General features: G+C 37.5%; 1 protein-coding gene across 3 annotated transcripts in view; it reads right to left on the bottom strand.

Annotated features, from left to right (window-relative positions):
- eys (eyes shut homolog) overlaps window positions 1-27,859 on the bottom strand; it is a 268,769-nt gene that overhangs the window by 103,842 nt on the left and 137,068 nt on the right. For all 3 annotated transcript variants that reach the window (XM_036126396.1, XM_036126397.1, XM_036126398.1), the window contains 8 exons: window positions 21,220-21,344; window positions 20,561-20,685; window positions 19,972-20,185; window positions 7,920-8,110; window positions 6,274-6,365; window positions 2,624-2,774; window positions 2,365-2,477; window positions 266-483 (listed from right to left, as the gene is read on the bottom strand). In XM_036126396.1, coding sequence (XP_035982289.1) covers window positions 266-483; window positions 2,365-2,477; window positions 2,624-2,774; window positions 6,274-6,365; window positions 7,920-8,110; window positions 19,972-20,185; window positions 20,561-20,685; window positions 21,220-21,344 — 1,229 coding nt within the window. The remainder of the gene's footprint in view (window positions 1-265; window positions 484-2,364; window positions 2,478-2,623; window positions 2,775-6,273; window positions 6,366-7,919; window positions 8,111-19,971; window positions 20,186-20,560; window positions 20,686-21,219; window positions 21,345-27,859) is intronic.

Genomic DNA, 27,859 nt, shown 5'->3' with positions numbered 1-27,859 from the left:
CTGCTTATATGGATCTCTCATTTCATTTATCATATTGTGAATAATTCACATCACTCAAAATTCTTAATGCAGCTGACTCTATTACCCTCATAGAGAAACCTATTAGCCAAAGAGGCTCAGCATATATTACTCGACATAATTCGGTGGATGGCTCTTGGTAATACCACTATAAAGGTCACATTACAGCAGGTTTTTTGGTCTGTGCCTCCTATATCAAATATAATAAAAACAGACTAAAGAAGTAATTGCAAAAATATTGAGGCACCTTTTTCACAGAAAGGTCCAGTAAAATGGAGAGGACAGTGGCAGAAGGAGGAGGTTCTGCCATGGAGCTGTAGCTGACGGCATGTTCCTCCGTTGCGGCAAAGATCACCATGGCAAACTTGAGGAAGTTGGGGAGGCGGTATGGGCGTATGGGTGTCTGGTGAAGCTGATGGGGGGGTCAGACTCAGATTGGAGGCCTCTGTGGGATATACAGTATACCTGAAACAGTGAATTCAGTAAAATGTTAAAAATGCTTTCAGTGTGTTTTGGGTGTGAAAACCCAAAAAGCTCCAAAATGTTTTGGGCCTAACACTTTTACAAAGTACAAATGTACAAAACATCTCTGGTTGTTATGAAAAAAAAACTAATACACATTTTGCCTCTTTATCTGCATATACTACAAACTTTAACTTTACACCTGCTGGATTTTCTGTACTTTAGACATGGTGAAGTTTAGCTTTTTTTGTTATTACTTTTCACTTTGCCGAAATTAGATCAGAAATGTTAAGAATGTTTGCATTTTACAGCTCTATAAATACTTTTTGTTTTGCTTTATGTTCTGACAACATAACACCCTTTTGCCTTTTGATAAATTGCTTTACATTTCCTTATGATTTGAGAATATTGTTTATTGTAAAAAGACGATATCCTTTTATATAATTTATATATTAAGATAAATGGGTGTGGAAATGACATTATTCTCAACTCAATGTGCAACAGTGTACATTCTTGGAGTTATCACTGTGCCTATTTCTTTTTGGTTTCACAGCTGAAGGCTAAACATATTTTATTTTTTTGTCATTGGATAGAGTAAAGAGAATCCAGAAATTCATCTAAGTTGGACAGTTATAGTTGTAGTTATTTAGCCGATGCTATCAATAATTCTTAAACTGTTAGACTGTTTCATTTCTTATCATGTATGCTGGTGTACAGCACTGTTACATGGGTAATGGGAAAATAAGTATGTGTGTTGTTTTTAATGTGCTCCCTTATGAATAGAGCATGCGTATTGGGATCAAGGTGGTGGATTTTACAGTGTTGTGCATCAGGACCGGATGCAATCGTTTTGCCTAAACATCCCCATTTGTTTACCTGAGAAGGTCATTTCAATTCTCTGAGTGTACCCAAGCAGCCAGATAATTGTTAATTGTTCAGAAGGTAGGTCAAGCCATTAGTTTTTAATTTTAGTTTTAAATATAATGCATGCTGAGATAAGAGAGTCATAGTCATCATTTATAGGGTACCTTCATAATGTTGCGTGAGATTAGTAATGTATCATTTTTTTGGGAGAGGAGGCGTTGTACAGTACTACTCAAGTCCTTACTACTTAATTAGGCATTTCACTAAATACCTTTTCACTCTTTAGTATTTTTTGTAGGACTACTTTTTACTAACTTATTTAACGATGAATGATAACTCATAACTTCAGTGGGACTTTGTTACTCATGATTGCATTTGCATTAATGATGAAGTGTTTGAATGAATGGGACAGCTCAAGACATTACTGGCTTCACGTTTCTGCATAAAAGATGAATAATTTCCAACTATTTCAAATCCAGAAAAACTGAATATTTCAGAATAAAACTGTCAGCCTTACATGAGCTTTGCGTCTACTCAGAATCTCAAAATACAGATCCTGCCTTTGTAAAGTTAGGTTGACTGGGGTTCAGTTTACGCCTATCAGAATATTGCAAAACTCAGCTTTAACTTAACAAGCTGTAAGAATAAACTAAAAAGGAACTTTGAGACTTCAATCTCATTTTATTCTGACCATGTCAAAAACATTTCATTAAGCATCAGAGTAAGCTGTTCATTTGTTAAACATAGTTTAGAAAAGTATGCATAAAATTTTATAGGAAACACTTGCCAAATTAATTTAGATAAGAAGTGACCGCAGTGACAAATCAAGACTTTGGTTTGATGTGAGTCACTGGATCCTCGTTTTTGTTTAATCTGGTTTTGATGCCAAAACACCCATAATAACTTTGTTTTGTTAACATAAAACACAAGAAATGCATGGAAACAAATAAGACAATGAAAGGGAATACAATTGAGAAATCTCTTTTCTTGTTTTAGCATTAGGGGTACAGTACACTTTACCTGCATCTGTCTATGTTGCTGCCAGCGACTGCATCTGTTGTGTAGAAGCTTCTTAGGTGGTTGATTTCAATTACTTCAATGCAGCCAGTATAGTTGTGAAATGGTTTTGCTCTCTTTAAAAAAAAAAAATAAAAAATTAAAACTGATTTTTGAGCTTTACCATGTGTTGAACTCAAATCATTTTAAACTTTGACTGACATTCAGAACCATATCATTTTGGCAGCTAGTTAAAACAGAACACAATAATTACAAAGCTCACCTGATTGGGAAGATATTGTTGTGGCAAGCCACCTACGAAGACATGGTTCGTTCTCTGAATCATGTGTCCCAGCCAGTAATTACTTGCTGTGCTTTTAATTCTCTCGTAGCCTGAAAGCGTCAGCTCTGCTTCACAAGGGGTCAGGTGTTGTCTGATAAGGCAGAAACATGTTAAGAAACTGCCGAGCTTATGTACACAAGCTGTTGTGCTGTTGTGATCGTCATGTCAAGAACATGGAAAGTACAGTACCTTTCAACGCTGTAATTATTCCTTCAACATTTTCACCTTTTGATGTGTCACAATCCCAAATTTCAATGTATATTTATCACATTCTTAGGTGATAATGTGATAAATCACACCAGTGTCAAGTCTTATGCAGCTGCTGACAACATTTATTTAGGATTTCCTAGTATTAACCCTAACTATCTTCTCATCAACTTTGATCAGTTTTGCTTCAGGATGATGCTGCCACCACCAGATTGATGCAGGGGTGGTGTTGTGACGTTCAGGGCCAACAAAGCATTTTGCATGTATGTAGGTTACAAGTTCAATTTCGCCTGACCAGAGCCCCTTCTTCCATGTGGAGCAACATGGCACGTGACAGAATGCAAATTAAAATTCTTATGTTTTTGTTTTTTTCAACGAGTTCTTCTAGATACTGATGGCTGTGGGCAGGAAGGATCTCCTGTGGCGGTCTGTCTTACAGTGGATCTGCAGAAGCCTCTGACTGAAGACACTGTTGTTGTACGACAGTCTGATAAAGAGGATGCTAAGTGTTATCCATGATGTTCTGCTTTTTATGAAGACTCTTTCTTTGCAAAGGCATCTCTAGAACAACTTGTTGAGCCGAGGTATGTATACTACTCCACCACCTCCACTTCTTCTCCCAGTAAGGTAAGAGTGTTGGTACCGTTTCTCTTTCTACAGTCATCTCATTTGTTTTAGTGACATTCAGAATGAGATGATTGCTTCCCCATCATGCACCAAAGCAATCCACCAGCTCACTGTACCCAGCTTTCTCTCCATGTCTGATGCATCCAAAGACTCTCACACGCTAATAAGAGAAAACTTAAATGAATTGCTTCGATTGGTAACACGTAATTGAATTAAGTTTATCCAACTTATTTTATTTAGTTCATAAGATGTCAAGTAAAACCATTGTAAATAAATTATGTACACCTAATTCAATTACTTGTTACCAATTGAGGAAATTAATTTAAGTTGTTTCAACATTCTGCCTTTAGAGAGTCCATTAGTGGTAGATTTTTGTTTCAATTTGGTTTATTTATATAGTGCAGATTCACAGCAAACATCATCTCAAGGCACTTAAAAAAAAGAAAGAAGAATAACAAAATTCAAAACATTCAATTTATGTACATAAATATATTGGCAGTTCAGTCCAGTCATACTTGTTTCTGTCCACTGTGGCTCCACGCTCATCCAGGAGGAATAAATGCCGCTTGTCAAGACTCGATGCAATCTGCTGGGTTTCCTTAGACAGGAAACTGTTTGACCAATCTGTCTGTATGATTTGATTCAATTTGACTTTGTAAAGTGCCTTGAGATGACATGTGTTGTGAATTGGCGCTACATAAATAAAATTGAACTGATTAGAATTCTGTTTGCTGTATTTCATTGGAAATAGCCATGTTGGCGTCTGAAATGGTTGTAGCTGATATTTAACATAAATAAATCCATCTTTATAATACTTTTCTTTGTTAATGTGCCCAACAATCACAATCCTTTGGCGACCCTCGTTTCGTTTTCTCAGGGTATCTTATGAGCCTCCACAAAACTATTCTGGACCCACCCCTGAGCCTCAGATTTAAAAACCAATTCTCCTTTTGGAAACAACAGGGGAGCACAGATAATTACCTAAGTGCAGATTCCGGACTAACTAGCTGTAGCTTCAGGGTTATCAGGGCACAGATACAAAGTCCCCTCTCTTGTGCCTCCGATGCCCCTTGTTCCCTGAATAAAAGTTAGAAGGTCCGTGAAGCAATCGAGTCTGATTTGTTAAGCTAGGGTTGCAGGCCGTTGCATATCCTGGCTAAACACTCGAGGCGCTCGCTACAACCTGCATAAGTCCTTCTTCCAAAGCCAGCATAGAGATGCTGTTAATTTAGAACCAGTCTGCCAGAGCGGCCTGGCTGGCAGCCAGAGGGCACTGTGCTCACTGTCCTTGAGAAGTCAGCCCCACCGGGTTTCTATTTAACATATTGAAAAGTGTCTTTGACGGGAAGATATATTAAAAGTCTATAATGAGTTAGGCGGTGACGTTGAGGATGGCTGTGGTGTTGTAGCTCTGGGTCAAATCAGACATAGATGGACGGACTCAGCCGTCAGACAATTACAAAGAATTTGCTTTGTGACACCAGAAACCATTTTTCCATACAACCAACCCCCTAGTTATGACAGCTCTCTTTCTTGCAGTGTCTCAAGGGGTTGGGGGTAGAACATTATGATTGATTCGTACTGCTGTTGTATTTTTCTTCCAGGACAAAAAAACAGGGGTTGGGCCTTGTAGCCCCTTGAACCTGATTGGCCCCTAATATATTTAGGGCAGAGCAGCTTTTCTGCCAAGAAAACAAGAGGCAACCTTCCCACTCAGCTTCTCTTTCTGTGGGAAAATAATTTGCTTTCCTTTGGCACTGCATGTTCGTTATCACCTTCAGTGCCTTTACTTCTACACATAATGTCATCTTCAGGCAGCCTATTCATTTTTGTTCTCACTGGTGTTTTAAAATGTTTCTTTCTAAACATAAACAGAGTTTTAATCTAAAAAAATACGTCTCTCTGAACATTGTAAAAAAAAAAAAAAAAAAAAGTAGTAAAAGTATGTACACCAAATTTATACAAGCTGAATATTGATTGTTTCAGCTTCCAGCTCATACATAACTTTATGTCTTGAAATGAAACCACGATCTGTCACGTGTCAGATTATAATGTAGATGGCTGGCAGCAAGAGTGCACATGAGGAGTAACATAACTAAAGGGGCAACAGCCTCACTTTAAATCATTTAAATATTGATCTTTGTGCTCAGCTTTTGCTTGTTAATCTTTCTATAATGAAAAACTGCAAATAAAGACATTGGGACAGCCAATAAAACATAGTCAGAGATCACTAATACCTTTTAATGGGTACATTCTAATGTTTGTTTCACTTCTTTAAAGCATAAGCCTGCTGGTCCATTTGTTATGAAACCTAAATTATCCATCTGGTAATCCCTGACAATTATATTGCTTCCTCAAGAGTGAATTATAACCCTACCCTGAAAACAAAATCTGCCACAGTTGGAAAAAGTGGATAACAAGAGATGTAGCGAAAAGACCTGGGGTGCCAACACTGTAAAAAAAACCAACAACAAATATCTGTTTTTTGCTAGGCCCTAAGTGGCTTATCACAGGGAACATGCCTGTTTTATCCTCAATTGAACATTTGTTGCCTGAAGCAGCTAAATATCACACTAGATCTCATTGGGTATCCTGTACATTAAAAGCTGTAAAATGTATCTACTGCTGCTTAGACACTTTTGTTACAACACTTGCTCATGCACTTGTGCGTATTTATAAAGCCTGACCACAACACATGGATCTGATTACGGATACCTACTCTGGCTCTGCAAGCTTAAATTAATAGGTGTACATACCTAATGTGCACAATGTGAACTCTGCCATCATCAACGTGAATTGATGCACTCATCCGTGTAACCTCTTCCTCTTCATTGCAGCAGAAGGCATACTGAAACGTTTGAGAAGGGGGTTTAAGTATGTAATTTGGGTTTTGTCATGATACTGCCTCTTCCATGCATGAATTCTGATTGCCTCACTCAGAAAGTGTTTTCATTCATCTACAGGCATGACAAATAAATATTTTAACACCTTGTTGTTAAAACATGGACTTTTTTCCACATGTCCACTCAGCTGGATGACATGCGACTTTGAAATATGTAATTGACATACAAATTGATACTATTTATGCATTGTGTGAAAAGGATAAAACATAGATATATATTTCATAATTTTTCTGATATTGTTAAGTGTGATATAGTAATAAAAAATCCTTATAGCTCTTCAGCCTGTGCTCTCTCCACTCTAATCGCTGTCTTATTCTGGTCTTCATTTGACCATTCAGATCTTCCCTACATTCCCTGTTTATGTGTATGCACTAAAAAAAAAAAAAACATTTCTTGGTACTCTGTTTTACAACAGATACTCAACTCCCTCAGCATCACTGGCTACTTTATGTTCTGTCATGCACTGTAATTCAGCCTTACAAAATATCCGAAAAACACCAAGCGCAAGTCACACATTTAAGCTTATAAAAGATTCTGGTCTGCTCCCGATAAAATACACAGGTATCTAGAGGTAGTACCTCTAGTTACCAGTGTTTTATCTACTTTTACTGTAAAGTTCTTTGTAATTTCATTGGTGATTATATCATGTTATATAAATTAAGTCACTTACTAATCTGCAAAAATTTGAGTTTGGCTTCAAAAAACTGTAATCTAAAGTGCAATTACCAGAGAACTATTCTGTTTTTTGTAATGTTTTTTTTTTTTTGTTTTTAACTAAAGAAACATTTATTGCTGTTTAAGTGTTTTCAATGATGATATAGTCATTAAAGGGGCGAACATTTCAGGTAAAATACAGAAAGATATAGATGATGTCAAGTTTAGTTTACAGAAGGTTACTGGCAATTTCCTCCAAACAAAATAAAACTTTTTCCTGAAAGTGTCTAATTCTATAAAGGGACTTTCAAGATGTTCTCTAGGTGCTCTGTGTTTCTGTCTGACTGCTAGCTAATTTGCATTTTATTCTGGCATTGTATGGAGTGATACGTTTAAGTCCAACAGAGTGGCTGATATGATAGTGTACCACACATATATGCACACATACAAGTAAACAGTTTCTGAGTAACTGCCCACTGTATTAACCATTATTTGTTAAAATAATGGTTAATACAGTAAAGGGGATAATTTCGCATCTGTCAAATTTTGAAATTACAAATCACCAGATAAGACAGATATCTTGTATATAAACATAATCCAACACAAAATTAATCTTGAGAATTGTCATGACAGATAGCAGAGACTGTGGCTTTTTATTGCTTACATCCATTCTTCTAACAAGCAGCCTATGTAGTTACTGGTCCAACTCTAAGCATGGCTCATACAAATATGGTTGTCCATCACATTCCCTCCTATTTAGTCAATATTTATATCTGAGACAGAATGACCAAACAGGTATCAGTCATTGCTAATACACAAAATATTTCTATAAAACCAGTATTTACCTGCAAGATTCCCTCCTGGATAAAGAGTTTCATGAAAAAGAAATCCCCATTGATGGGTCCTTGGTCCACATATAGGAGAGTTCCCCGAGATGCTGTGGTTTGAAATCTCACAGTAATGTTGTTGAGACTTCCAAGGTCAACACCTTGAAACTCAAGATATGAATTCCCAAAGTAATGATGGGAGCTCCAATCTGGGAAAGAGATACACACAGAACACTTAAATCGTCTGTAAGCATAAACAGAAGTGAGATACAACTTTATGAATCTTTAGTTTGAGATCAAACCCTTCCAAGAGTAACGGAAAGTGGTGGCTACAGAGAAACGTCTATAGAATGCTATAAAAACAACTAATGATCAGAGGTAGTCATTGTTGTGCAATTCACAAGTAACTCAAGTTTCTCCATCCAAGTCCCAAGTCAAGTCCAAAGTCAAGACGTACAAGTCCCGAGTTAGATGCTAGTCCTACACTTTAAATTTAACTCTTTAACAAGTCGCCTGTGTAAATTCTCAGTTATCCGGGTCATCGCAACAGCAAACAGGCTTAAGTCAGAGGCAACCGGACTGTCGCTCAGTTTTTTCTGAAAACATTTCAACACCTATCCAGGAGTCTTTGTCAGTTTTGGTGGTTCTCACTGAGCAACCTGTAGTTGCAGCGCTGCTGTTTTTAAGGACATGAAGGCTCATCCTCCTAGCCTCATTCAAAGTCAGATGCAAATCAGTGACCCACCCGTCACTGTCCTGGGTCGTTAGACGTTATTGCTTGCTGTGAGTGGAGTACTTGGTCATCTGAATGATGATGATGATGATGATGATGATGATGATACTACTGATGTAATCTCTCTGGAATATGTTGGAGAACCGATCTGTAAACTCTGGGGAGTTGGAAGCACAATCCTTCCCCTCTGTTTAGTGATGGCTTTTCTTTTTGACCAAGATGGCTTCTTTCACCCCTCTTTCAAACCATCTGTTCTCCCTGTCCAAAATCTGGACATCATTGTTGTCAGAAGAGTGCCCTTTGTTCTTGAGGTGCAACAAGTCATTTGACCAAATTGTAGTTTAATCACAGTAAAAAAAAAAAAATGAAAAAATCCTAGAATGCATACATTATTTTTAAACTGTATATTTGTTTGCCAGACCAACCCTCATAAAACGAACTTCAACAATTTCAGAAAACCAGTGGCAATGTTGCTCCTTACAGTAAATATTAACCCAAATGAAAGAGCCAACCAATCAATGATAAAAAAACATAAAAATGTATTTCTGTACAAAATCTAATTATCTGGCAATTGGACTTACTGCAAAGCCTGGTTGAGAGAACTAGTAGGAATCCTTCACATTGAATAACTGAGACACAAGATATCTGGCAATTTACAGAAATTCTATGATGTATGGAGACCTATCCTGGAATATCTGAAACTGTAGTTAACCACCCTAAAGGGTGCCTTCTAACATATGTGATACATTCAAATAAACACTCAACTTTGAAATTATATCAAGCCTCTATATGTGGAATTTGTTTTGGTATGTTATGACTTGTGTTAATGTATATTATTTGTTACTTTGAAACTTGGCAATAAAAATAATATAATGGTGCACACTTGCCTTTACAATATTACATGAGCAATATCAGATCATCAAAACTAAGAAATAAAATGATTTATAGAGCAATGAAAAAGTTTACTTTCTGATCAAGTTCATTTTATAAGACATGATTATGGCGCTGGTCTCGGCCATCTTGGATGCACTGACTTGATGTTCGATGTTGAAAGCACAGACACTGCAGCGATTCACATAACAGAGGAAACTATTACATTTCAATAGTGGATTATGGTCTGTCACAATGATATGGCTACACATTTATAGTGATAACTTTAAGTGATTCAAGAAATGCAAAAGTTACACAAATAAAGGAAATTCTAATAATTTGTTCCAATGGCCCACAAATACCCTCACCAAAACAAACCAGCCAAACACCTTAAATCACAATACTTTATTAATTTGAAGCATTATATAGGTGATATATAAATGGAATTGAAATAATACAGACAAAGACTACATTTCCTCTTGTTTGCTCAACCACCTGCAAGGCATGTCAGAGAGATGGGGAGTAGAACCTGGACAGGTCACCAATCCATTACAAAAACAGGGACACATAAGACAAATAAAAATGCACACTTTATTGATACAAAACAATATTTTAGAGATGCTAATTAACCTAGCAGTCAGGTGTTTGGGCACAGGATAGAGGCCGAAGGGCTCAGAAGAACCTACGTGTGCACAAGGAGAACATGCAAACTCTATGCAGAAAGATCCTAGGCCGGGATTTGAGTCCACCATCTTTTGCTGGAAGGCACCAGTGCAAAACACAATGCAGAGTGCAACGTCTTCCACTAAATGTGCTCATACATTATTGTGCAAAGTCAAAATGCACTGTAGCATTTTGTTTCCAACTTTACACACACTTCTTTGATACTGCTGGATGACAGTGAGTCTCCACCACCATCTGCTTCTTCACTGTCATCGCAGGATCCAGAAGAAAGGCAGGTAAACAATACAGGGGATTAGCATGCATGTTGAGGCAACAGGCCGACAAAACACTGGAAAATGGCCAGAGGCACTCAGCGGGCTGTATTACTCACCAGGTACATCATTGGTACACACTTTGTGGTTGGTGTGGGACAAAGTATTTTCAAGTCAAAACGACCCAAGTCCAAGGTATGTTGTGATTTTATGAAGTTGGGTGTAAAATTATTACATTTTTGACTCGAGTCTGACTTGATTCAAAGTCAAAGGTTTCAAGTTTATATTTCTTCTCATAACAGCTTCTAATATTGGGAAGTCGGTGGAATACACCTCAAACAATATTTGAGATAACGAGTACAAAAAGGTGATTAGATTGAACAAATACATTAAAACCACAAGAAAGGGCTTTAAGGGCTCCTTGTTAACTGCATATTCTTTGTCTTGGCGGTTCTCTGCCTCTGGCTGCTAGATATATATATATATATATATATATATATATATAGATATATATAGATATATATATATATATATATATAATTGATAGCCAAGATATCCATGCAAGTTGTATAAAATCCCCCGTATTATAGTTGAACAAAAATAATCTTTCATGCATGAAAGTAGGTACTATGGAGTAGCTGATTAAAAGTTTTACACCTTACTAGCAGGCACAAAAAAAAAAAAATAAAAAAAAAAAAAAACTTAAAAGACTAACTCTGACTGAAGTATTAGGGTTAATAATGCTCAATATATTTCTAATTTGCAGGAAGCAGTCCACAATGAAGAAAAAAAAATTAAATGGCACAGCATGTTAAAAGGAGAGCCAATCCCAGATGAATTAGTCCTGGGCTTCATCTTATTTCTAGCATTTTAAACTTTTCCCATGCTTGCTGCTGATGCATCTGAATATGCCACTGTGGGACAATACAAGATTAGTCTATTCTATTATATCTCTATTGTCCTTTCTGGAAAAAAGTCACTAAAGAATTCAGCAACATGTTTTTTTTAAAAAGTCGATCCTGTGATTAACCAAGCAGCTGTTACATGTGAACTTATCAATACTTGAGAGATGCCAGGTTCTAGTAAGCCAGATCCCTTTTGATCTAACAGAAAGTCCCCAGGGAATTTGGCAAGCAAGCTAACCTAAATACCCGCATTCCCACTGGGGAGCAATATTACCCAAACCCTGAGGAGGATCCTGCGATAACAAAAAGAGAGAATCATTGGGATCAGACCTACTGCGTTGTATGAATTAATCAGGATAAATGCATGCGGCAGCAACGCTGTGCTGTCTTCTGCTTCGCTCCTGACAATGGGGTTTGCCAATGCTGATGATGGAAAATTACCCCTCAGAGACAAAGCTATTCATTAATTTTAAAGCCTTGTTTAGTCTGATGTAGTCTTTGATGCATTAGGAGGTTGCTGCCAGGAAGCAGTATCATGCCTCATTAACAGCAGGTTTCAGTCTCTTCTTCAAAGGTCCACTGTTTTTACTATTACCTATTACATTCACATTCCAGATTTTTGCACATGCCTCAGGTAACTATTCGTACCATATCTAAATTGTAAATCTGCACAATACAAACTTTATCTTTTTTTTTTCAGATTATGCACCATGTCTGTTTTTCTTTTTACTGTTAACATAATGCTGACAAAGCTATTTTTCACCCCTCTCATGTGTTCAAAAGCTTTTCTAGTTTCTATAAGGGGGAAAATGTCTACTGGGGATATTCTTTGATATAAATCTTTCAGTTCTGATTTAATTAGGGCTAGTTCTGATACATGATCATAAAAGAGGTGAAAAAAACTGATATAAGTCATATTTAATGGAACAAGGAGAGGAGGGGCGCAGTGTTATGGCACAAACTGTAGGCGCATGTCAGCTGGGTTAGAGTAGAAGACGTTCCACTAGAAAAATATATCTGAAGAAATGTGAACTAAGGATCAATTAATTGGAAGACAGAACTTTGATGGGGAAATTTAATTAATATGGACTTAATGTTCCATTTATAAAAAAAAAAAAGGAGTCACGATGTGAGATCTGCTTTGCACCTGATTTATTGGGTAAGGTAATAGACTGACTGATTGAACTTGTCACAGGACAGAGATAAAATACTGCTGAAGACCATTCTTGGACCTGAGCAATTTCACAGCCCCGAAAGAAGGCAAAAGGTCACACTGTACTTACAAAATTGGCAGAGAAATAACCTATAATAGATAAGATTTTGCTGAATATCCTTGCTCTACTAAGGAACATGGAGGATCCAATTTAAAATATATTATAGCCTTTTCTGCGTCTGTCGCTTAATTATTAAACACTGTATACGTCGAGGAAAATAAATATTGAACACGTCAGTGCTTCTTTCACTGAATTTATTACAAATGTGGCTATCGACATGCAATTCTAATCATATGCCATAAAACAAAATGAAAACAAATAACTGCACAAATTATGTTGTGTGCAATACTGTGGAATGACACAGTGAATAAGTAGTGGACACATAAATAATACAAGCGTTAGCAAAAGGTTAGAGAGACAAAAATTGACCCACAGCCATTTTCCACTGTCTGACATTTAATCAAACAAAATTTTTCCTGTGGTAGGTTAGACCGGATTACCAAAAATGTTTCCTGTTTGCCTTAGTGGCAGAATAATAAACAAGAAAATGTTGAGAGAATTTTTTATTTATCTTCTTGAAAACACAACATGATATGTGGGTGATTTGCTGTGGGACGGACAATAAAAACAAAGTTTTTGACGTAACCTTCGCAACGCCTTGATCTCAGTCTTGCAGAAATATTATGGGAGCGGTTCAAAAGGTGTGTGCCAGCAAAACCACCTACAAACCTATGCTATATAACTTTATCATTAACCACTCATGAGGTTCTACATGATTCTGGAATGAAAAAAAAATATCAGAAGAGAAAACCAAGGACCACTTCTGGAGAGTTTCAGTAAAACCTGGAATTAGCAGTTCCCGTTTTCTCATAAAAAAATTAAGTAACATCCTGTTCTACAATTACCTCGATGTACACTCACTTCACAATACTCCACTGCTGAAGGAAAAGCACAAGCAAACTTGCTTAAATTTTACTACAGCCTGTTAGGACAGGTCACTGAAATAGTAGGAAATTATATGTCATATGAGACCAAGATGTAACTGTTTGGACGTTGTTGCAGTTAACATATTTGGAGAAGAAATTGCACTGCATGTCACCCCCAAAAACACAGTAGCAACAGTAACGTTTAAAGGTGAAAACATCATGATGTGTGATTGTCATTCAGCATATAGTACTGCTAGATTTCAAATAATTGAAGTGAAGATGACAGAAGACATTTAATAGAAAATTCTTGATAACCTACAGATAAAATAAGTGGGCAATTATTCCAAATACAGAAGAAGTTGATTTCAGAGAAAGAATATAAAGCTGGTGAGATGAGTCAATAGCCTGATGATTATAATGTAGAGAAGAGGCCCACAGAATCTTAAAATTCGGATGAGTTTGTCGGCAGGAATGGGTTAAAATCACATCAAGCATAAGACTAGTATTACTGTAAATACATTTCAGCAATAATGTTCAATACTGGGCTGCACACTGTTATCTTGCAGCAAGAAATTCATGGGTTTGAATCCTGGCCTAGGGTCTCTTTGCATGTTCACCCTGTGCATCCGGCTGGCTTCCACAGTTCAATAAAAATAAAATGAATGACTATTAGGTTCATTGGTCTCTCCAAACTGCCCTGTGGTGGGAGTGTGGATGTGCGTGTGTGTGAGTGATTGTCATGTGTGTCTGTGTGCTGCCCTCTGACTGGTAACCCGCCCAGAGTGCACCCCACTTCTCGTCCTAGGACTGCTGGATGCACCAGCACCCTCCACGACCCTGTATGAATAAGCAGGTATAGACAATGGATGGGTGTTCAATACTTACCCATTTCATTGCACATTATATTCGTTGCACATTATTTTATGGACTTATTTGTGTTGTTTTCTTTGTACGTGGGGTTTAGCAGAGATGTTACTAAGATCTTGTGTAAGTTTCATGTCAGTAACACCATTAGAAATATATTTACGAAGGAGAAATGTGTTGTAAATGTGTTATATACACAGTAAGTAAATAACAGATACAACAGCTGCAAAGGACAGAACAGTAAATATTGCTAAGAAACACAGAATGTATAGAATGAGAAATACCAAGCTCAGAAAACGCCCTTTCTTATCATTATCTATAGCATTTACTACTTTGAAAAAGTTATAATGTCAGAAAAGTTTTGTCTGAAATTGAGGAACTAAGCCCATAAGAAAAATGACCAAGACCTCCAAAACAATGTCAAAGATGTGAAAATTAACATTAATAGTAAAACCACCCCAAGAAGTGCTGAACTTCTTACTCATCAGGTTAATTTTGTGCAGCTTTGAGGGGGTAATTTGATTTCCACAACACATGGCAGTGAACGATAACAGCTCTACCTGTGTAGTGGTGATCACTGGAAGGAAAGTCAACCAAATCATAGCTTAGCAGGAGTAAGCTTCCTTCCACCCCCATTGCAGATTCTCATCAGCTTTCACATTACAGGGTAAAAGGTTCAGTACTGTGTAGCCCAGCACAACATGTACAGCACAGACAAGAACCGATTCAAACCGTAAGGCTTTTTTTCTTTGCTTCTAAACAGTTTAGAATGTTGTTTTTACATTAGAATTAGGATAAAATAGAAATTTCTGCTTTCAATGTACCATGGATACATTCCTCTTATGTTTTGACTTCACTCTAACTTGATATATATATTTCAGAGGTTGTGGAGCAGTCTGTGCTTTAAAGGAGCACTGAGTCTATTTCAAGCAGCACCAAGGGCACTGCATGTGTTTAGATGGTGACCTAGTTTGATAAACTCATGAGTTTCTGGCTCCTCTTACTTTAAAACTTATTTACTTTGATTATGCTGTTATGTGTAGAAGAGTAAAAGGATATTTCAGTGTGCGGATGCTCAGGTTTGTTTTCCTAAAACTGCATTTTTTTGTGTACCTTTAACCCTTTCCGAACCAGTGCGCTGACTAAGAGCTGGATCAGGTGCAGTGGGGAGGACTCAATTACATTTGGCCCACACTGATTCTCAGAGTGTCGCAATAAATTGGCTCAAGCTTGTCTGTGTTCAGTAGGTCTGTTTTACAGTTCTGTGCACAGTTTCAAAGGTAGACAGACCTCATCTGTCACAGGGTAACAATCTGTCCAGCTCCTGAATTCCTCCTCTTACATAGATGACTGCATCCAATACCAATAACGTGTAACAAATTGTGTTCAGTGTCTGTCATTTCAGAGTTTAAGGATGTAGGACCAAATGCTGATCAGCTGATATTACTCTTTGAAATCACTTTTGTTCTCAAAGAAAAATGGGCAACACAATTTAGAAGAAAGCACAAAACTGGATTTAGACAGAATGTCCACACAGCTGCTCATAGCTTCTATGACAATCTCTGAATCAGAGCTAATAAATCATAACCTGTTATTTTCAAAGGGCTCCATAACAATTCAATTTGAAGTAGTACTCTTCTCATTCAAACATGGCAAACCATGTGCAGCTATGCTTGCTTGGAACGACATTGGAACTATGGGTTTTTCATTTATGAAAAACAAAATCCTCGAACTGCCCTTAGTGCAAATGTATAGTACTGACTGTTTTTCAGCTTAAATAGTGTAATTCCAAGTCACTTTGTTTAACTTATGTTAGAACAGAAAATATAAGTATTATAGTCCCATATGGCAGTGACTAAGGTCCAAGCTTAGTCACTAAATGCTAAATCACTTTGTATTTTGCATATGATATAATCAATATTTAGTATGGCCACATAATCCAACCATGGATGGATAGATTACATGGTTTCTTTAACATGGAACATGTTCTTGAAAAGTCTACAGCCACTAAATCAATTTAGTTTTTAGGGTTAGCTTAGCTGAACATTAGAAAAATAACAATACTGCAACATTAATTTGCCTGATGGTAGAGTCTGAGACATTCAGTCTCCTCTGCCAGGAAAAAAAAAAAAAAAAAAGATTTGTTACCATGGAGACTGACAGCGGATTAGTGAACACACATTATTTCTGACCAATGAGTTATGCTTTCCTCTTAGGAAACTCTCTTGCTGTGATGGGAGCTGCACTCCTCTCAAGTACAGTCTGATTCCCTACATCTGAAGGAAGATGCCAGGAAGAAAGAGACTCAATATGCCCATGACAGGAGCAACACTATTCTGTAGCATTGTATACTCAGATTTAAGCCTTCAAGATGTCAGGATAATGTCTAGTTGCAGAATGATTTCTGAAAATTGGAAAAATAATATCCTTATATTTAACAGACATTTTCAGGGTGCTTTTCCTTCTCTACCATTATACATTGTCCCCACTAGTCTCCATGGCATCTTAGCCACTAACAATATTCAATCCAGCACAAGCAATAAAATAAGTTAAATAGAAAAATAAATTACTTATATGCAAAGCAAGAATACCTGACACTTAATCCAAGTAGTCTTTTGTGATTACCATTACTGCAGACACTAATATTATGATGACGACTGCAATTCAATATATTGCACAGCTTTAATGAAATGATCTGTTACTTTGAAGAAAGAAGGAAAATAGCAATACTACAGAGTAAAATTTTCAAGTTTGTTGTAATCGAAATTAAGCGTGGTTTAAGCATGAAAAGGAAGCTGACAATTTTTTAGTGGTGTCAGATATTAGTTTAAAATTGTTTAAAATGTAAACCATTCTAAACCAGACAAAAAAGTTTCAAAGTAGCAAGTACTACACAATCTACAGTTAAAATAATGTATTTACTGTTTACATGTTTGGAAATCGATTAAGCATGAAGCTCCTAGGAAGAAGCCATATGTCGTGATGTCACAGAACTATATTCTGTGAATTTATGCGGACAACGGTTGTCGGGAATAAAAGAAAGCAAGAAAGTTAAGACCTGACTAAATAAAATTCAAGACCTTAGATGAAAATCTGAGTGTTTTAAAACCTTTTAAGGCCTTAATTTTAAAGTTCTGTATTTTAGACATTATTAGAATTTTTAAGATCTCGCCGGAACCCTAATATAGTTCCTTAAAATTCAAATAGCCTTTATACTAACTTGGATTAAACATTTAGGGTGCCTTCCATAAGCTTCTCACAAGAGTTTGCTGGTACTTTGTGCCATTCATCCTGACAGAACTGGTATAACTGACTCAGTACTTTTGGGCTGACTTTCTTAGATTATTTATTATTTATTGTCATTGCAAAACACATTACAATGAAATCTGTCCTCTGCATTTAACCCATATCTTAGGAAGCAGTGGGCTGCCACTGTGTGGCACCCAGGGAGCATTCTGGGGGCTAAGGGTCTTGCTCAGGGACCCAGCATGGTAGTCTATGGGACTCAAACCAGGAATGTATGGTGAATGCAATTGTGAATGTAATTGTGTCGAGAAGGGTTCAATAAAGTTTTGTTAAAATAAATCCTTGAAAAGAAAAAAAAAGGGGCGAATACCGGCCGGCATATCTCCTTGTTATTATTAGAAAGCTGCTGAGCAATGGAAGCCGACATTATTAAGACCACATCATAACAAGACCAAGTAAGGTAAGAAAAAGCAGCACAGCTATTAACAACAGTGTTTTATGGAGCGCTAGCTGCTGCTACTGTGTGTGGATGTGTAGGGAGAGACAGGAGAGCGACGTGAAAGACGGATAAAATGCGACATGGCCGTTCAGACAGACTATGCTTTGAAAAAAATCCGATATGTATCCGAATTAGTACCACATACTGATTTGGCGCAAATCAGATTTATTTGGTGGTGAAAGGATCAGAATTGGGCCGTTCACACTGTTGTGAAAAAGACAGATATAGGTCACATATGGGCAAAAAGATTGGATTTGGTTGGCATTTCCCTGCAGTGTGAACGTAGCCTTAGACACTTCACCAGTTTATACTTGTGTAGAATTGCTTGAACAGATGAAAGTGCCACCTTCAGGAAACTACCCAGGGATTAACCAGGCTTTAAGAGGTACTCAATTCTCAATTATATACAGAAAGCCCATATTTTTTTCAGCTACCATATTATACATGTCAGATTAAATAATAATACATATAATTCAGCAATGGTATCAAGGTGTTACTTTATTGTATCTGTAATTCTATATCCATTTGTTGTGCTGTTCTTTTTACATCTCTCTTTGCAGGTGATGAAGCAGACTGAAGACGTTTTATCATTCTCTCCCTTTTATCTCCTACTTCTTTCACCTTTTCTTTTTCTTTTTTCTCTTCTTGTTCTTCCTTTCCTCTCCTACTTTCCCATTGTAGTGTCCACATAATTTTAAATACTCCCTGCATGAATCATAATAAAACTATTTACATGCATAAATCAAGCGGAGCACTAAGGCGAAAGCTGACTGCTCCACTTGTGAAAGTAAAATCTGTTAAGCTCTTTTTGGCATTAAGACAACAATTCTTATTGCGACATTGCTAGAAAGGACACTGGAACAAAAAAAAAAAAAAGAGGTACTCAATTCTTGTCCTGATATGTTGACAGATTCCTTCAGATATTTCCATGATGTCACGCAAGGAAGCAGTGTGTTTGAGGCTTTGCTTTGAAATATCCACAGTCGATGTTCTAATTAAATCAGATGTTGTAAGTTAACCCATCAGATGCTCACAATGCCAAGATATTATCAGCTGGGCTTTGACAAACTGTTTAAAGGAATATTAGTCTTAGTCTATGTAAAATTTGGAATTTGAAGTAAAATAAGTTCTTGAAAAACATTTTTTTGCCTTTCTGATGTTTAGAGAGTAGAAAAATTTGGGTAAATATAACCAACCTGAAAAACTAAGGAAGCATCAGATTCCAACTGATTTATTAATTTTCTTATCATAAAAGTTGCTGCCTCTGAAATTGACTTTTCATCATTTATTAAGGATATACATAAGGTATTTAAATACATCTGAAGATATATGATTTGAATCTTTCATTGAGAAAGATTCTAGAAAATACAAATATTAGCTATGCCGTTCAAATCTCTGCTTTGACATACTTAATCAACTAGAAAATAAAAATAAAAAAACAAGTTATCTACTTTTATGTATTGTACAGGGAGAGCAATACAGCCGTGATAGAATATGAAAATGTTACATCATCAACTAGAATATTTTATCAACACAAAGTGCATAGACAGTATTTAAATCTTAATTAATTCAGCAGAGTAAATGGAAATACATACGATATACGTTTTCTGTTGTTTTTGTCAAACATCAGATTATCTTCCTGCTTTGGAATTTTAATTGTAATTTACCTTTCCTAATTAAAATATTTAAAAAAAGAAAACACCCCAAATGAAATATTTTTCTTTTTAGAAAGTAAAAAGGGGCATAAATATTCATTTACATGCTACCACATTGGCATTTTATTCATCCATCCACTGACTATACCAGCTCATCCTTTCGGGTTAGCGCGTGTATTTTCCAACACAAAAATTTCAATGAGCAAAAGAAAATGGTCCATACCTGGGGATAGTTCAGCTGTTGGTACTGGGCTTTGAGTTGGCATCAGCGCTCCGGGTGTGTAGCCGTCAGTGATGTTCTCACTTGGCGTCACCAAGGGAACAGGATCCGTAATAGGAGGCAGGCAGCTGACCTTGTTTATGCCATCTACACAGGAAAACGCTTCTGGACACGGATTAGGCAGGCAGTCATCATAGTTGTGCTCACAGTTCCTTCCCTGGGCACACGAAACAGAAAGCCTTGAGATGTAACTCTACGTTCAAATGCTAAATGAGGTGTGATGTTCACAGTTTGAATTATCAAAATAGTTAATAGCTTTTTATGTTTAGAAACCATATCACCGAAGAGGAGACATGACAGCTAAAGATTCCTCATGATTAGTTTATAATCTAATTACAAAATAACCTTGTTTTATTTGATTCACTTGATAAAACGCTTTTTTTAATATGACTAACAAAAAAAAAGATGTATTCACAAACTATTCTATTGACAAGAAAGAATTTGAAAGTTTGTACTTGAGGGCAACCAGTTTAATAAAAGTTTAGTCTAAAAAAAAAAGGGGGGGGGGGGCTGTAAAGTGGGGGAGCCTCACCACAAATCCAGGACGACAGAAACAGGTGTAGCCATAGCCTGGATCATTCTGGATGCATATCCCCTGGTTGCAGGGCTGTGGAAGGCACTCATTAATGTCATCCTCACAGTGAAGGCCTGTCCAACCTGCCAGGAACAAAAGCCCACAGAGTGCCGTAGTGAGCCTGGGCTCTCTCACTTCCACCCTCTGAAGTGAATATCAATCAGATTCGCTTACATTGATTTGCTTCTTTTTGGGTTCACACACACATACAAGGACAAGAAAAGGCTTTCACTAAAGAGCAAGATGCCACATCCATTTCAACGAGTTAAGGTCATTTCGTTCTTTAGTCACCGTTTTTTTTTTTTTTCTACTGTATGACAGCTAATTTCACACTGGAGAGAAGTAGCCTAAGAAAAGCTCTGAGGAAAGTGAACTTTGTAGGCATCATGGTAACCTAGCCTTTTTACACAAGCTGATCTGTAAGTTACTACAGCTGATAAGTTCTCGTCTGCCACATCTTGTACAGTTCAAAAAACTGTTACTATTTAGGTTATCTTTTAGTATTCACACACATATGTTGGAAACACTGCCTGTAAAAGATCTTACAAAGGGGTGAAAAAACAGCTGCCTTACTTCGAGGCAAACTGAGAAAATCGCAGGATATCAGAGTGACTCACCTGACCTGCAGTGGCAGACGTAGCTATTAATAAGATCTTGGCAAACAGCGCTGTTCTGGCACGGTGCTGAGCAGCATTCGTTAACATCCACTTCACAGAAATCCCCCATGAAACCTGGTGGACAGCTAAAAAAAAACATATGATAGTTTGGAAAACTATTAGGCAGTCTCACTGTGCTGTTGCTTCATTTCTGTAAGTTTGACAAGCTGTGTCCAGGATTTGCTTCTTTTTGCAACAAATTATGAAAAAGTGATGTCAGCTGTTTTGTAAGCCAGTTGATTTCTAAAATGTCTATTTTATTTACTTTTTCTGGGCTATAAGGGAACATTAGAGGACAACATTGCATGAACATTGCAAGTGGGCAACCCTCAATCCTCATAAATGGTGAAATAGTTCTAGTGATCACATTAGAAAAACATCCATTTCATAACAAAAGTAGTACAATTTCAAACACGTATGATCTATTTATCATCGGAACCATGTTCACAACATCTCATTTATTAAAATGGAAAAATAAGTAACTTTCTCTGTTGAAAGTCCCAAGACGCTCACCGCTTTATCACTTTTGGTTATTAACAATAGCCAGTATACATCATGCAAAGCACCATCTTCAATCATCTTCTCTTTGTGAGACGCCCTGAAAACTCAAACAAGGCTTTGAGGACAATTCACAGAGAATAGTCACCAGGGCATAAACTTTTCAGAAAAAAACAGAGGGACAATATTGTTGTGATGTACTGACAGGGACCAGGGAAAAAGAGGTAGTTGGATTGAATACAGAAGAGAAAAAGCAAAAGAAAAACAAAGAAAAAAAGAGTTTAAGAAAGTCCACAATGAAACAAAATGTTCAGGGGTATTATAAATTGGTCTATACAATTATCACAATGGTAATCAAGCTGTCAGCTGTGTAATGCATCAGAGTTAAATTCCATCATTAGAATTTTTTATTTTAATTTGGAAACAAAGAAAGACCTAAATTTGTTTTATTTTTATTAAACTGGAAGTGTTTTTTTCAGTCATCCGCTTCTCCCATTTATCATATGCGGTGTCCACCAGTGAATAGTAAGGCGGTAAAGGTAATATGGGCTTTTGTATTAAGGAATATACACTGATGAAAAAAAAAAAAAAAAAACTTTAAAGGAATGCTTTAAAAACACATCAGATCTCAATTGGAAAAAAAAAATCCTGCTGAATATCCATACTGGCATAGAATTGGTAATTTGTTAGGAACAAAAGGATGCCACATCATTTGATGAGAATCAAAATCATCAACTCACAGAGGGCTTAACACAAAGTCACAGAGAAAGTAAAACTAAAAAACTGATCCTGCAGGCTGATCCAAATTTCTGAAATGTCATTGCCGCAGCTCAAAATGGTACTCAGTGGTTTGTATTGCTTCCACGTGATTGTACGCATGCCTGACAACATTGGGGAATGCTCCTTATGAGATGACGGATGGTGTCCTGGGCATCAGTGAGCTCCTGGACAGTCTGAGGTGTCTGGTGGTGTCGGACGGATCTAAACGTGTTCAGACATGTTGGGTTTAGGTCAGGGGAACGTGGAGGCTAGTCAATGGCATCAGGTTCTTCATCCTCCAGGAACTGCCTGCATACTCTTGCCACACGAGGTTGGGCATTACCGTGAACCGGGAGGAACCCAGGACCCACTGCACCAGCGACGGGTGTAACAATGTGTCTAAGGATTTCATCCCGATACCTAATGGCAGTCAGGGTGTCGCCATTTATCCTGTATAGGTCTGTGCGTCCCTCCAGAGAAACGCTTCCCCAGACCAGCAGGGTCCCACCACCAAACTGATAATGCTAAACAATGCCGCAGCAGCATAATGTTAAATGCAGCTTCTCCAGACCATTTCCTATCTGTCACATCAGCTCAGAGTGAATCTGTTCTCATCTGTAAAAAAACAAAAAAAAACAAACAGGGCACCGGTGCCAAACTTGCCTATTCAGTGTTCTCTGGCAAATGCCAGCCGAGCTCCATGGTGCCGGGGAATGAGCACAAGGCTTACCAGCTGATGTCGAGCCCTCAGGCCACCCTCTTGAAGTCTGTTTCTAATGGTTTGATCAGAGACATTCATGCTAGCTGCCCGCCGGAGGTCACTTTGTAGGGCTCCTGCAGTACTCATCCAGTTCCTCCAAGCACAAAGGACCAGATAGCGGTCCTGCTAATTGATTAAGGAGCTCAGATGGCCCTGTCCAGCTCTTCTAGAACTACCTGTAACTACCCGTCTCCTGGAATTTCTGATCTCCTCCTTGCTCTTGAGACTGTGCTGTGAGACACATCACACCTTTGGCAATGGCTTATATTGATGTGGGATCCGGGTGGAGTTGGACTACCTGTGCAACCTCTATAGAGTCCAGGTATCGCCTCATGCTTCAATTAGTCACAGTGACCCCGGTCGAATGCAAAACTACTGAAAAGCAGTCCAAAAAACCAGGAGGGAAAAAATTGCTGCGGCCTCCACCTGCAAAACTATTCCTGCTTTTTTGGGGTTGTCTCATTGTTTCCCCTTAAGTGCACCTGTCGTTAATTTAATTAACACCGATTAACATCCCCCTGTACAATTTAACTGACCAGATCAATACTGGTAACTAAACAGTAAGTAGCTTTGTGATAGCATCAGAAAGCAGAGCTTAGTAAAAGTTAAGAGCTGTCATATAAAAGGGCCAAAAAATACTCCACAAGATCAGCCCAGGGATGAAAGAACCAGAACAAACTTATTTCTGACCAGGACATTTTATACTTCACAATAGCTTAATAACAGAACTCCTGGGAAATCCTCACCGGACATTTCTACTGCAGAATACACGCTTTAAATTTTTGGGCCCAGAATATGCATTAAAACAAACTGCAAAAAGTCCCAAATCAGAGCTGCGAGAACAGAATTATATCATTTTGTTCTTGCACCCCTGGGAAGGAGGACATTATATTTCTTTGGGCTTATAGAGGACTAGTCACGTACTATGACTTTATGAAGTTCAGCGAGCCAGAAGCTCAATGGTTTTATACAAAGGTTTTCTGATTAGATTATCGTGCCCTGGTGGCCTATTATATTTTATTTCTGTGTTTTACAATTTGGTTCACTCTATTTGCTAGTAAATAATGTGCTTTTGTGTATATTTACCATAACAACTACTGCAACTGCCTCCTCTTTGGTCTCCCCTTCAGTCATCTCCATAAATTACAATACATACAGAATTCTGCTGCCCACCTACTCACCTTGTCCCCGTTCCAGAGATCACATCACACCTGTCCTCCAACAGCTTCACTGGCTCCCCTCCAATACCGTATCCAGTACAAGCTTCTTCTCCTCACCTACAAGTCCCCGCATAATATGGCCCCTGTTACGGCCCAAGGCCTTTCCTATGAGTCCCTCTGTAGAGCTCCTAGTTGGTGCTGATTGGAAGAGGAGGCAGCTGGCCAGACTGACGTCAGGCCCAGTTTAAGAATCAGCAATCTCCCTCACCTGCAAGCTCCACCCAAGCGCCAGGCGATCAACCCTAGCTCAGACCAGACCAGACCAGACCAGACCAGCTCGGAGGAGTTCAGCTCATTCTTTTCTGTCTCTCTGCCACCTTCTTCTCTCTTTCCCTCTCCTATCCAACAAGTTATGATTTTGTTTGTCAAATAAATCCCAATTTTAGGTTATCCCATGCATGGCTTCCCTTTGATTTGTTGTGGTCTAAAAGCCAGACCATAACACCCCTCCATATCTGACTGACCTCCTGAAACTCCACCGCCCCTCCCTCCACTCTGCAGACACCAACCTCCCCACACCCATCACCCGCACCAAACACGGGACCGAGCCTTCGCTGTTGTTGCCCCCACCCTTTGGAACTCACTGCCCCAAACCATCAGGAACTCAGGCTCATTAGAGAACTTCAAATCACATCTCAAAATCCACCTATTTAAACTAGCTTTTCCGTAGTGTGATTGTTTTGTATAATAATAATTGAACTTTATTGATCTCACAATGGAGAAATTCTGTGTATTTCTGTATATGTATATTTATATACTGTATATGTATCTGTATATGTATATTTCTGTGTTTTTAAAAAAATGTTTTGTAAAACGTCTTGTAGTGTCCAAAAAGCGCTATATAAGTTTGATGTATAATAATAACACTAATACTAATACTACTACTACTACTACTAATAATAATAATAATATATTATTATTATTATTATTATTATTATTATTATTATTATTATTATTATTATTATTATTATTATTATTATTATTATTATTATTAGCAATGTCCAGTGGAGGTGCAAAAAGGTACAGTTAATTACTTTGCCTAACCTTGTGCTGTTTTGTTATATGCTTGATATCATGGTTTATATGAGAATGAATACTGCGACTCCTAATAGGTTGTTGCTGTTTACAGTGCTTAGTGATGATACAGTGGACCACCTGCATCATCAACAGATATTATCACTGCATCATCACTGTATTATGAACAGATAGGAAAAGATACCCATCTGTTTCAGTTCTAGAGAGAATATGTATCTCTGTCAGTTGTTGCTTCAACCTCTGCATCTGCTTTAGCGAGGTATTGTGCTATGGAGCTAAACTCATTGCAGCCAGAAAGTGCTCTGTGTCTGAGTTGTATCTCTCATGAAAATCGTCCATTTGACTGTGTGAAAACACTTCAGAATCCATGCTGGAATCTGTCCAGAATTGCTCCCCCTGCATAGTGTTTACTAAAGCCAACAAATCCACTATGAAATTTGCACATTTGTGTAGGGGCTTGTTCACAACTATGCTCTCCATCTAGAGTCTGTCCTTTCGACTTTTTAAAAACTTCTATTTTTGCTGAAATCCTGCCCTGTAAATAAATTGTTTATAATAGCACTACAGCTGCTAAAAAAGAAACTTTCATTCACTTTCATTGTGGCTGTTAGAAAAAAAAAGGTTTACATTCCCTCTTTGTAGAATAGGTTTACTATATCTCAGAAACATTTATGCCTTAAGAGGAAACCAATGATCCTTTTCTTTTTCTTTCTAACACGTAGGACAAACCAGATGACGTAGGTGTGTGCTGGTCATTATTTAAAAGCCAAAGGGGACCCAACAGAGGTGTCTGGTAAGACAGAGGTGATTCTCTGCATCTCTAAACATTTGCATTAATACTGCAGCTTTGAAACTGTGTCTTTATTAATAAGGTCCATTTAGTATTGAACAATCTGATCCGGTAGGTTTTCGAATTTGAATAATTAAGATCATTCTGGAATAACCTATTCTAAATGCATGCTTTGGTTCTGTTTGTGTGGGTTGTCCAGAGGTTTTGCACTTCCAATGTACTAATAAAATATGAATTCACAACGTTTTGGTTCTGAAATTTTTGTATCAATAAAAAATATTTAAATGTCTTTTTGCTCATTAACTTACATAGTTTATCAAGACATATTGCTTAAATTAGCCCAAAGGCCAGCTATATGCTATCACATAAACTTTATTGTCTGAATTGTAACAGCTTGCTTTATTGCTGTAATTTGAATAAATGGACAAGATAAGCAAAAAATAAACTATTCATGGTGTAAGTAAAGGCACCATTCACCATTTACTTCTGCACATGTCAATCCCACTGTGTCCTCACGCGCTGGTGAAGAACCGTGATTTTCCAGATGGACAGAGAGGCTGATCATGCATCAAAGCTACTGCAAATCTAAGGGCCAAGGAGGACAAAAATCTAAGGCTTGAACCTCTCCGGGAAATTTCCAACAGGGAACAAGACAAATGCTAAACAATAAGACAGATTGCAGAAGGTCAAAACACAAGCTGAAAAGGAAATGCATTGACGTCCTGCTGGGTTTATGGGGCCTAAACCTCCTTTGGGTAATTTCATATCTGTTATAAAATGAGATCTGTAAACAGGGTTATATTACAAACTATACCCATAAAATGACCTTCTGACTGACCATATTTTCATTGAGAGACTTGAACAGTAGGTTACTAAAAGTTAAAGAACTAAATCCTACATTTCTATTTTATATTTAACAGTGCCCAATGATTTTAGTTAGTTGCGCCCACCAGCTCCTCTCCATTCAAGTGAAAAACAACAGCACCTTCATTTCTTTCCAAATTCACAATATACAACGCATTCCTGTGGTCTAAGCCACAAAAAAAAAAAAACAAGTCCTAAATGAGCAAAGTACCATTTCAACATCATCACTAAACTGTAAACAGCGACAACCTATTTGGAGACGGCGTATTCATTGTCGTATAAATCATGACATCAAGCATATAACAAAACAACAGCACAAGGTTAGGCAAAGTAATTAACTGTACAGCAACCAGGGATCTGCTGTGTCAAATTGGCATACTCTCCCTGCATTCATCTTGTATCTAGATACACTTCATCACTCAAGACATAACATGGTGGCAATTAAAAAGTAATGATTCACTTGCAAACAACCTGGAGGACTGATGCAAGCGCACAGATGTACTGCAGCACAATTATTATTAGACTGGATGCATTTTTAATTGGAAAGAGAAAAGTTAAACTGTGTATCGCTGACAATATTTTCAACTTCAAGATGATTAAGATGTGTTTCATAATGAGAATTAGAATGAGAATGCTGGAATTTTTTTCTGGTTCACAGGGTTATTTGCAATGCTG

Source organism: Fundulus heteroclitus, chromosome 22 (genome assembly GCF_011125445.2).
Source record: "Fundulus heteroclitus isolate FHET01 chromosome 22, MU-UCD_Fhet_4.1, whole genome shotgun sequence".
In the NCBI taxonomy this organism is placed as follows: Eukaryota; Metazoa; Chordata; class Actinopteri; order Cyprinodontiformes; family Fundulidae; genus Fundulus; species Fundulus heteroclitus.
Note: the sequence above shows the minus strand (reverse complement) of the source record. Positions and strands in the feature narration are given on the sequence as shown.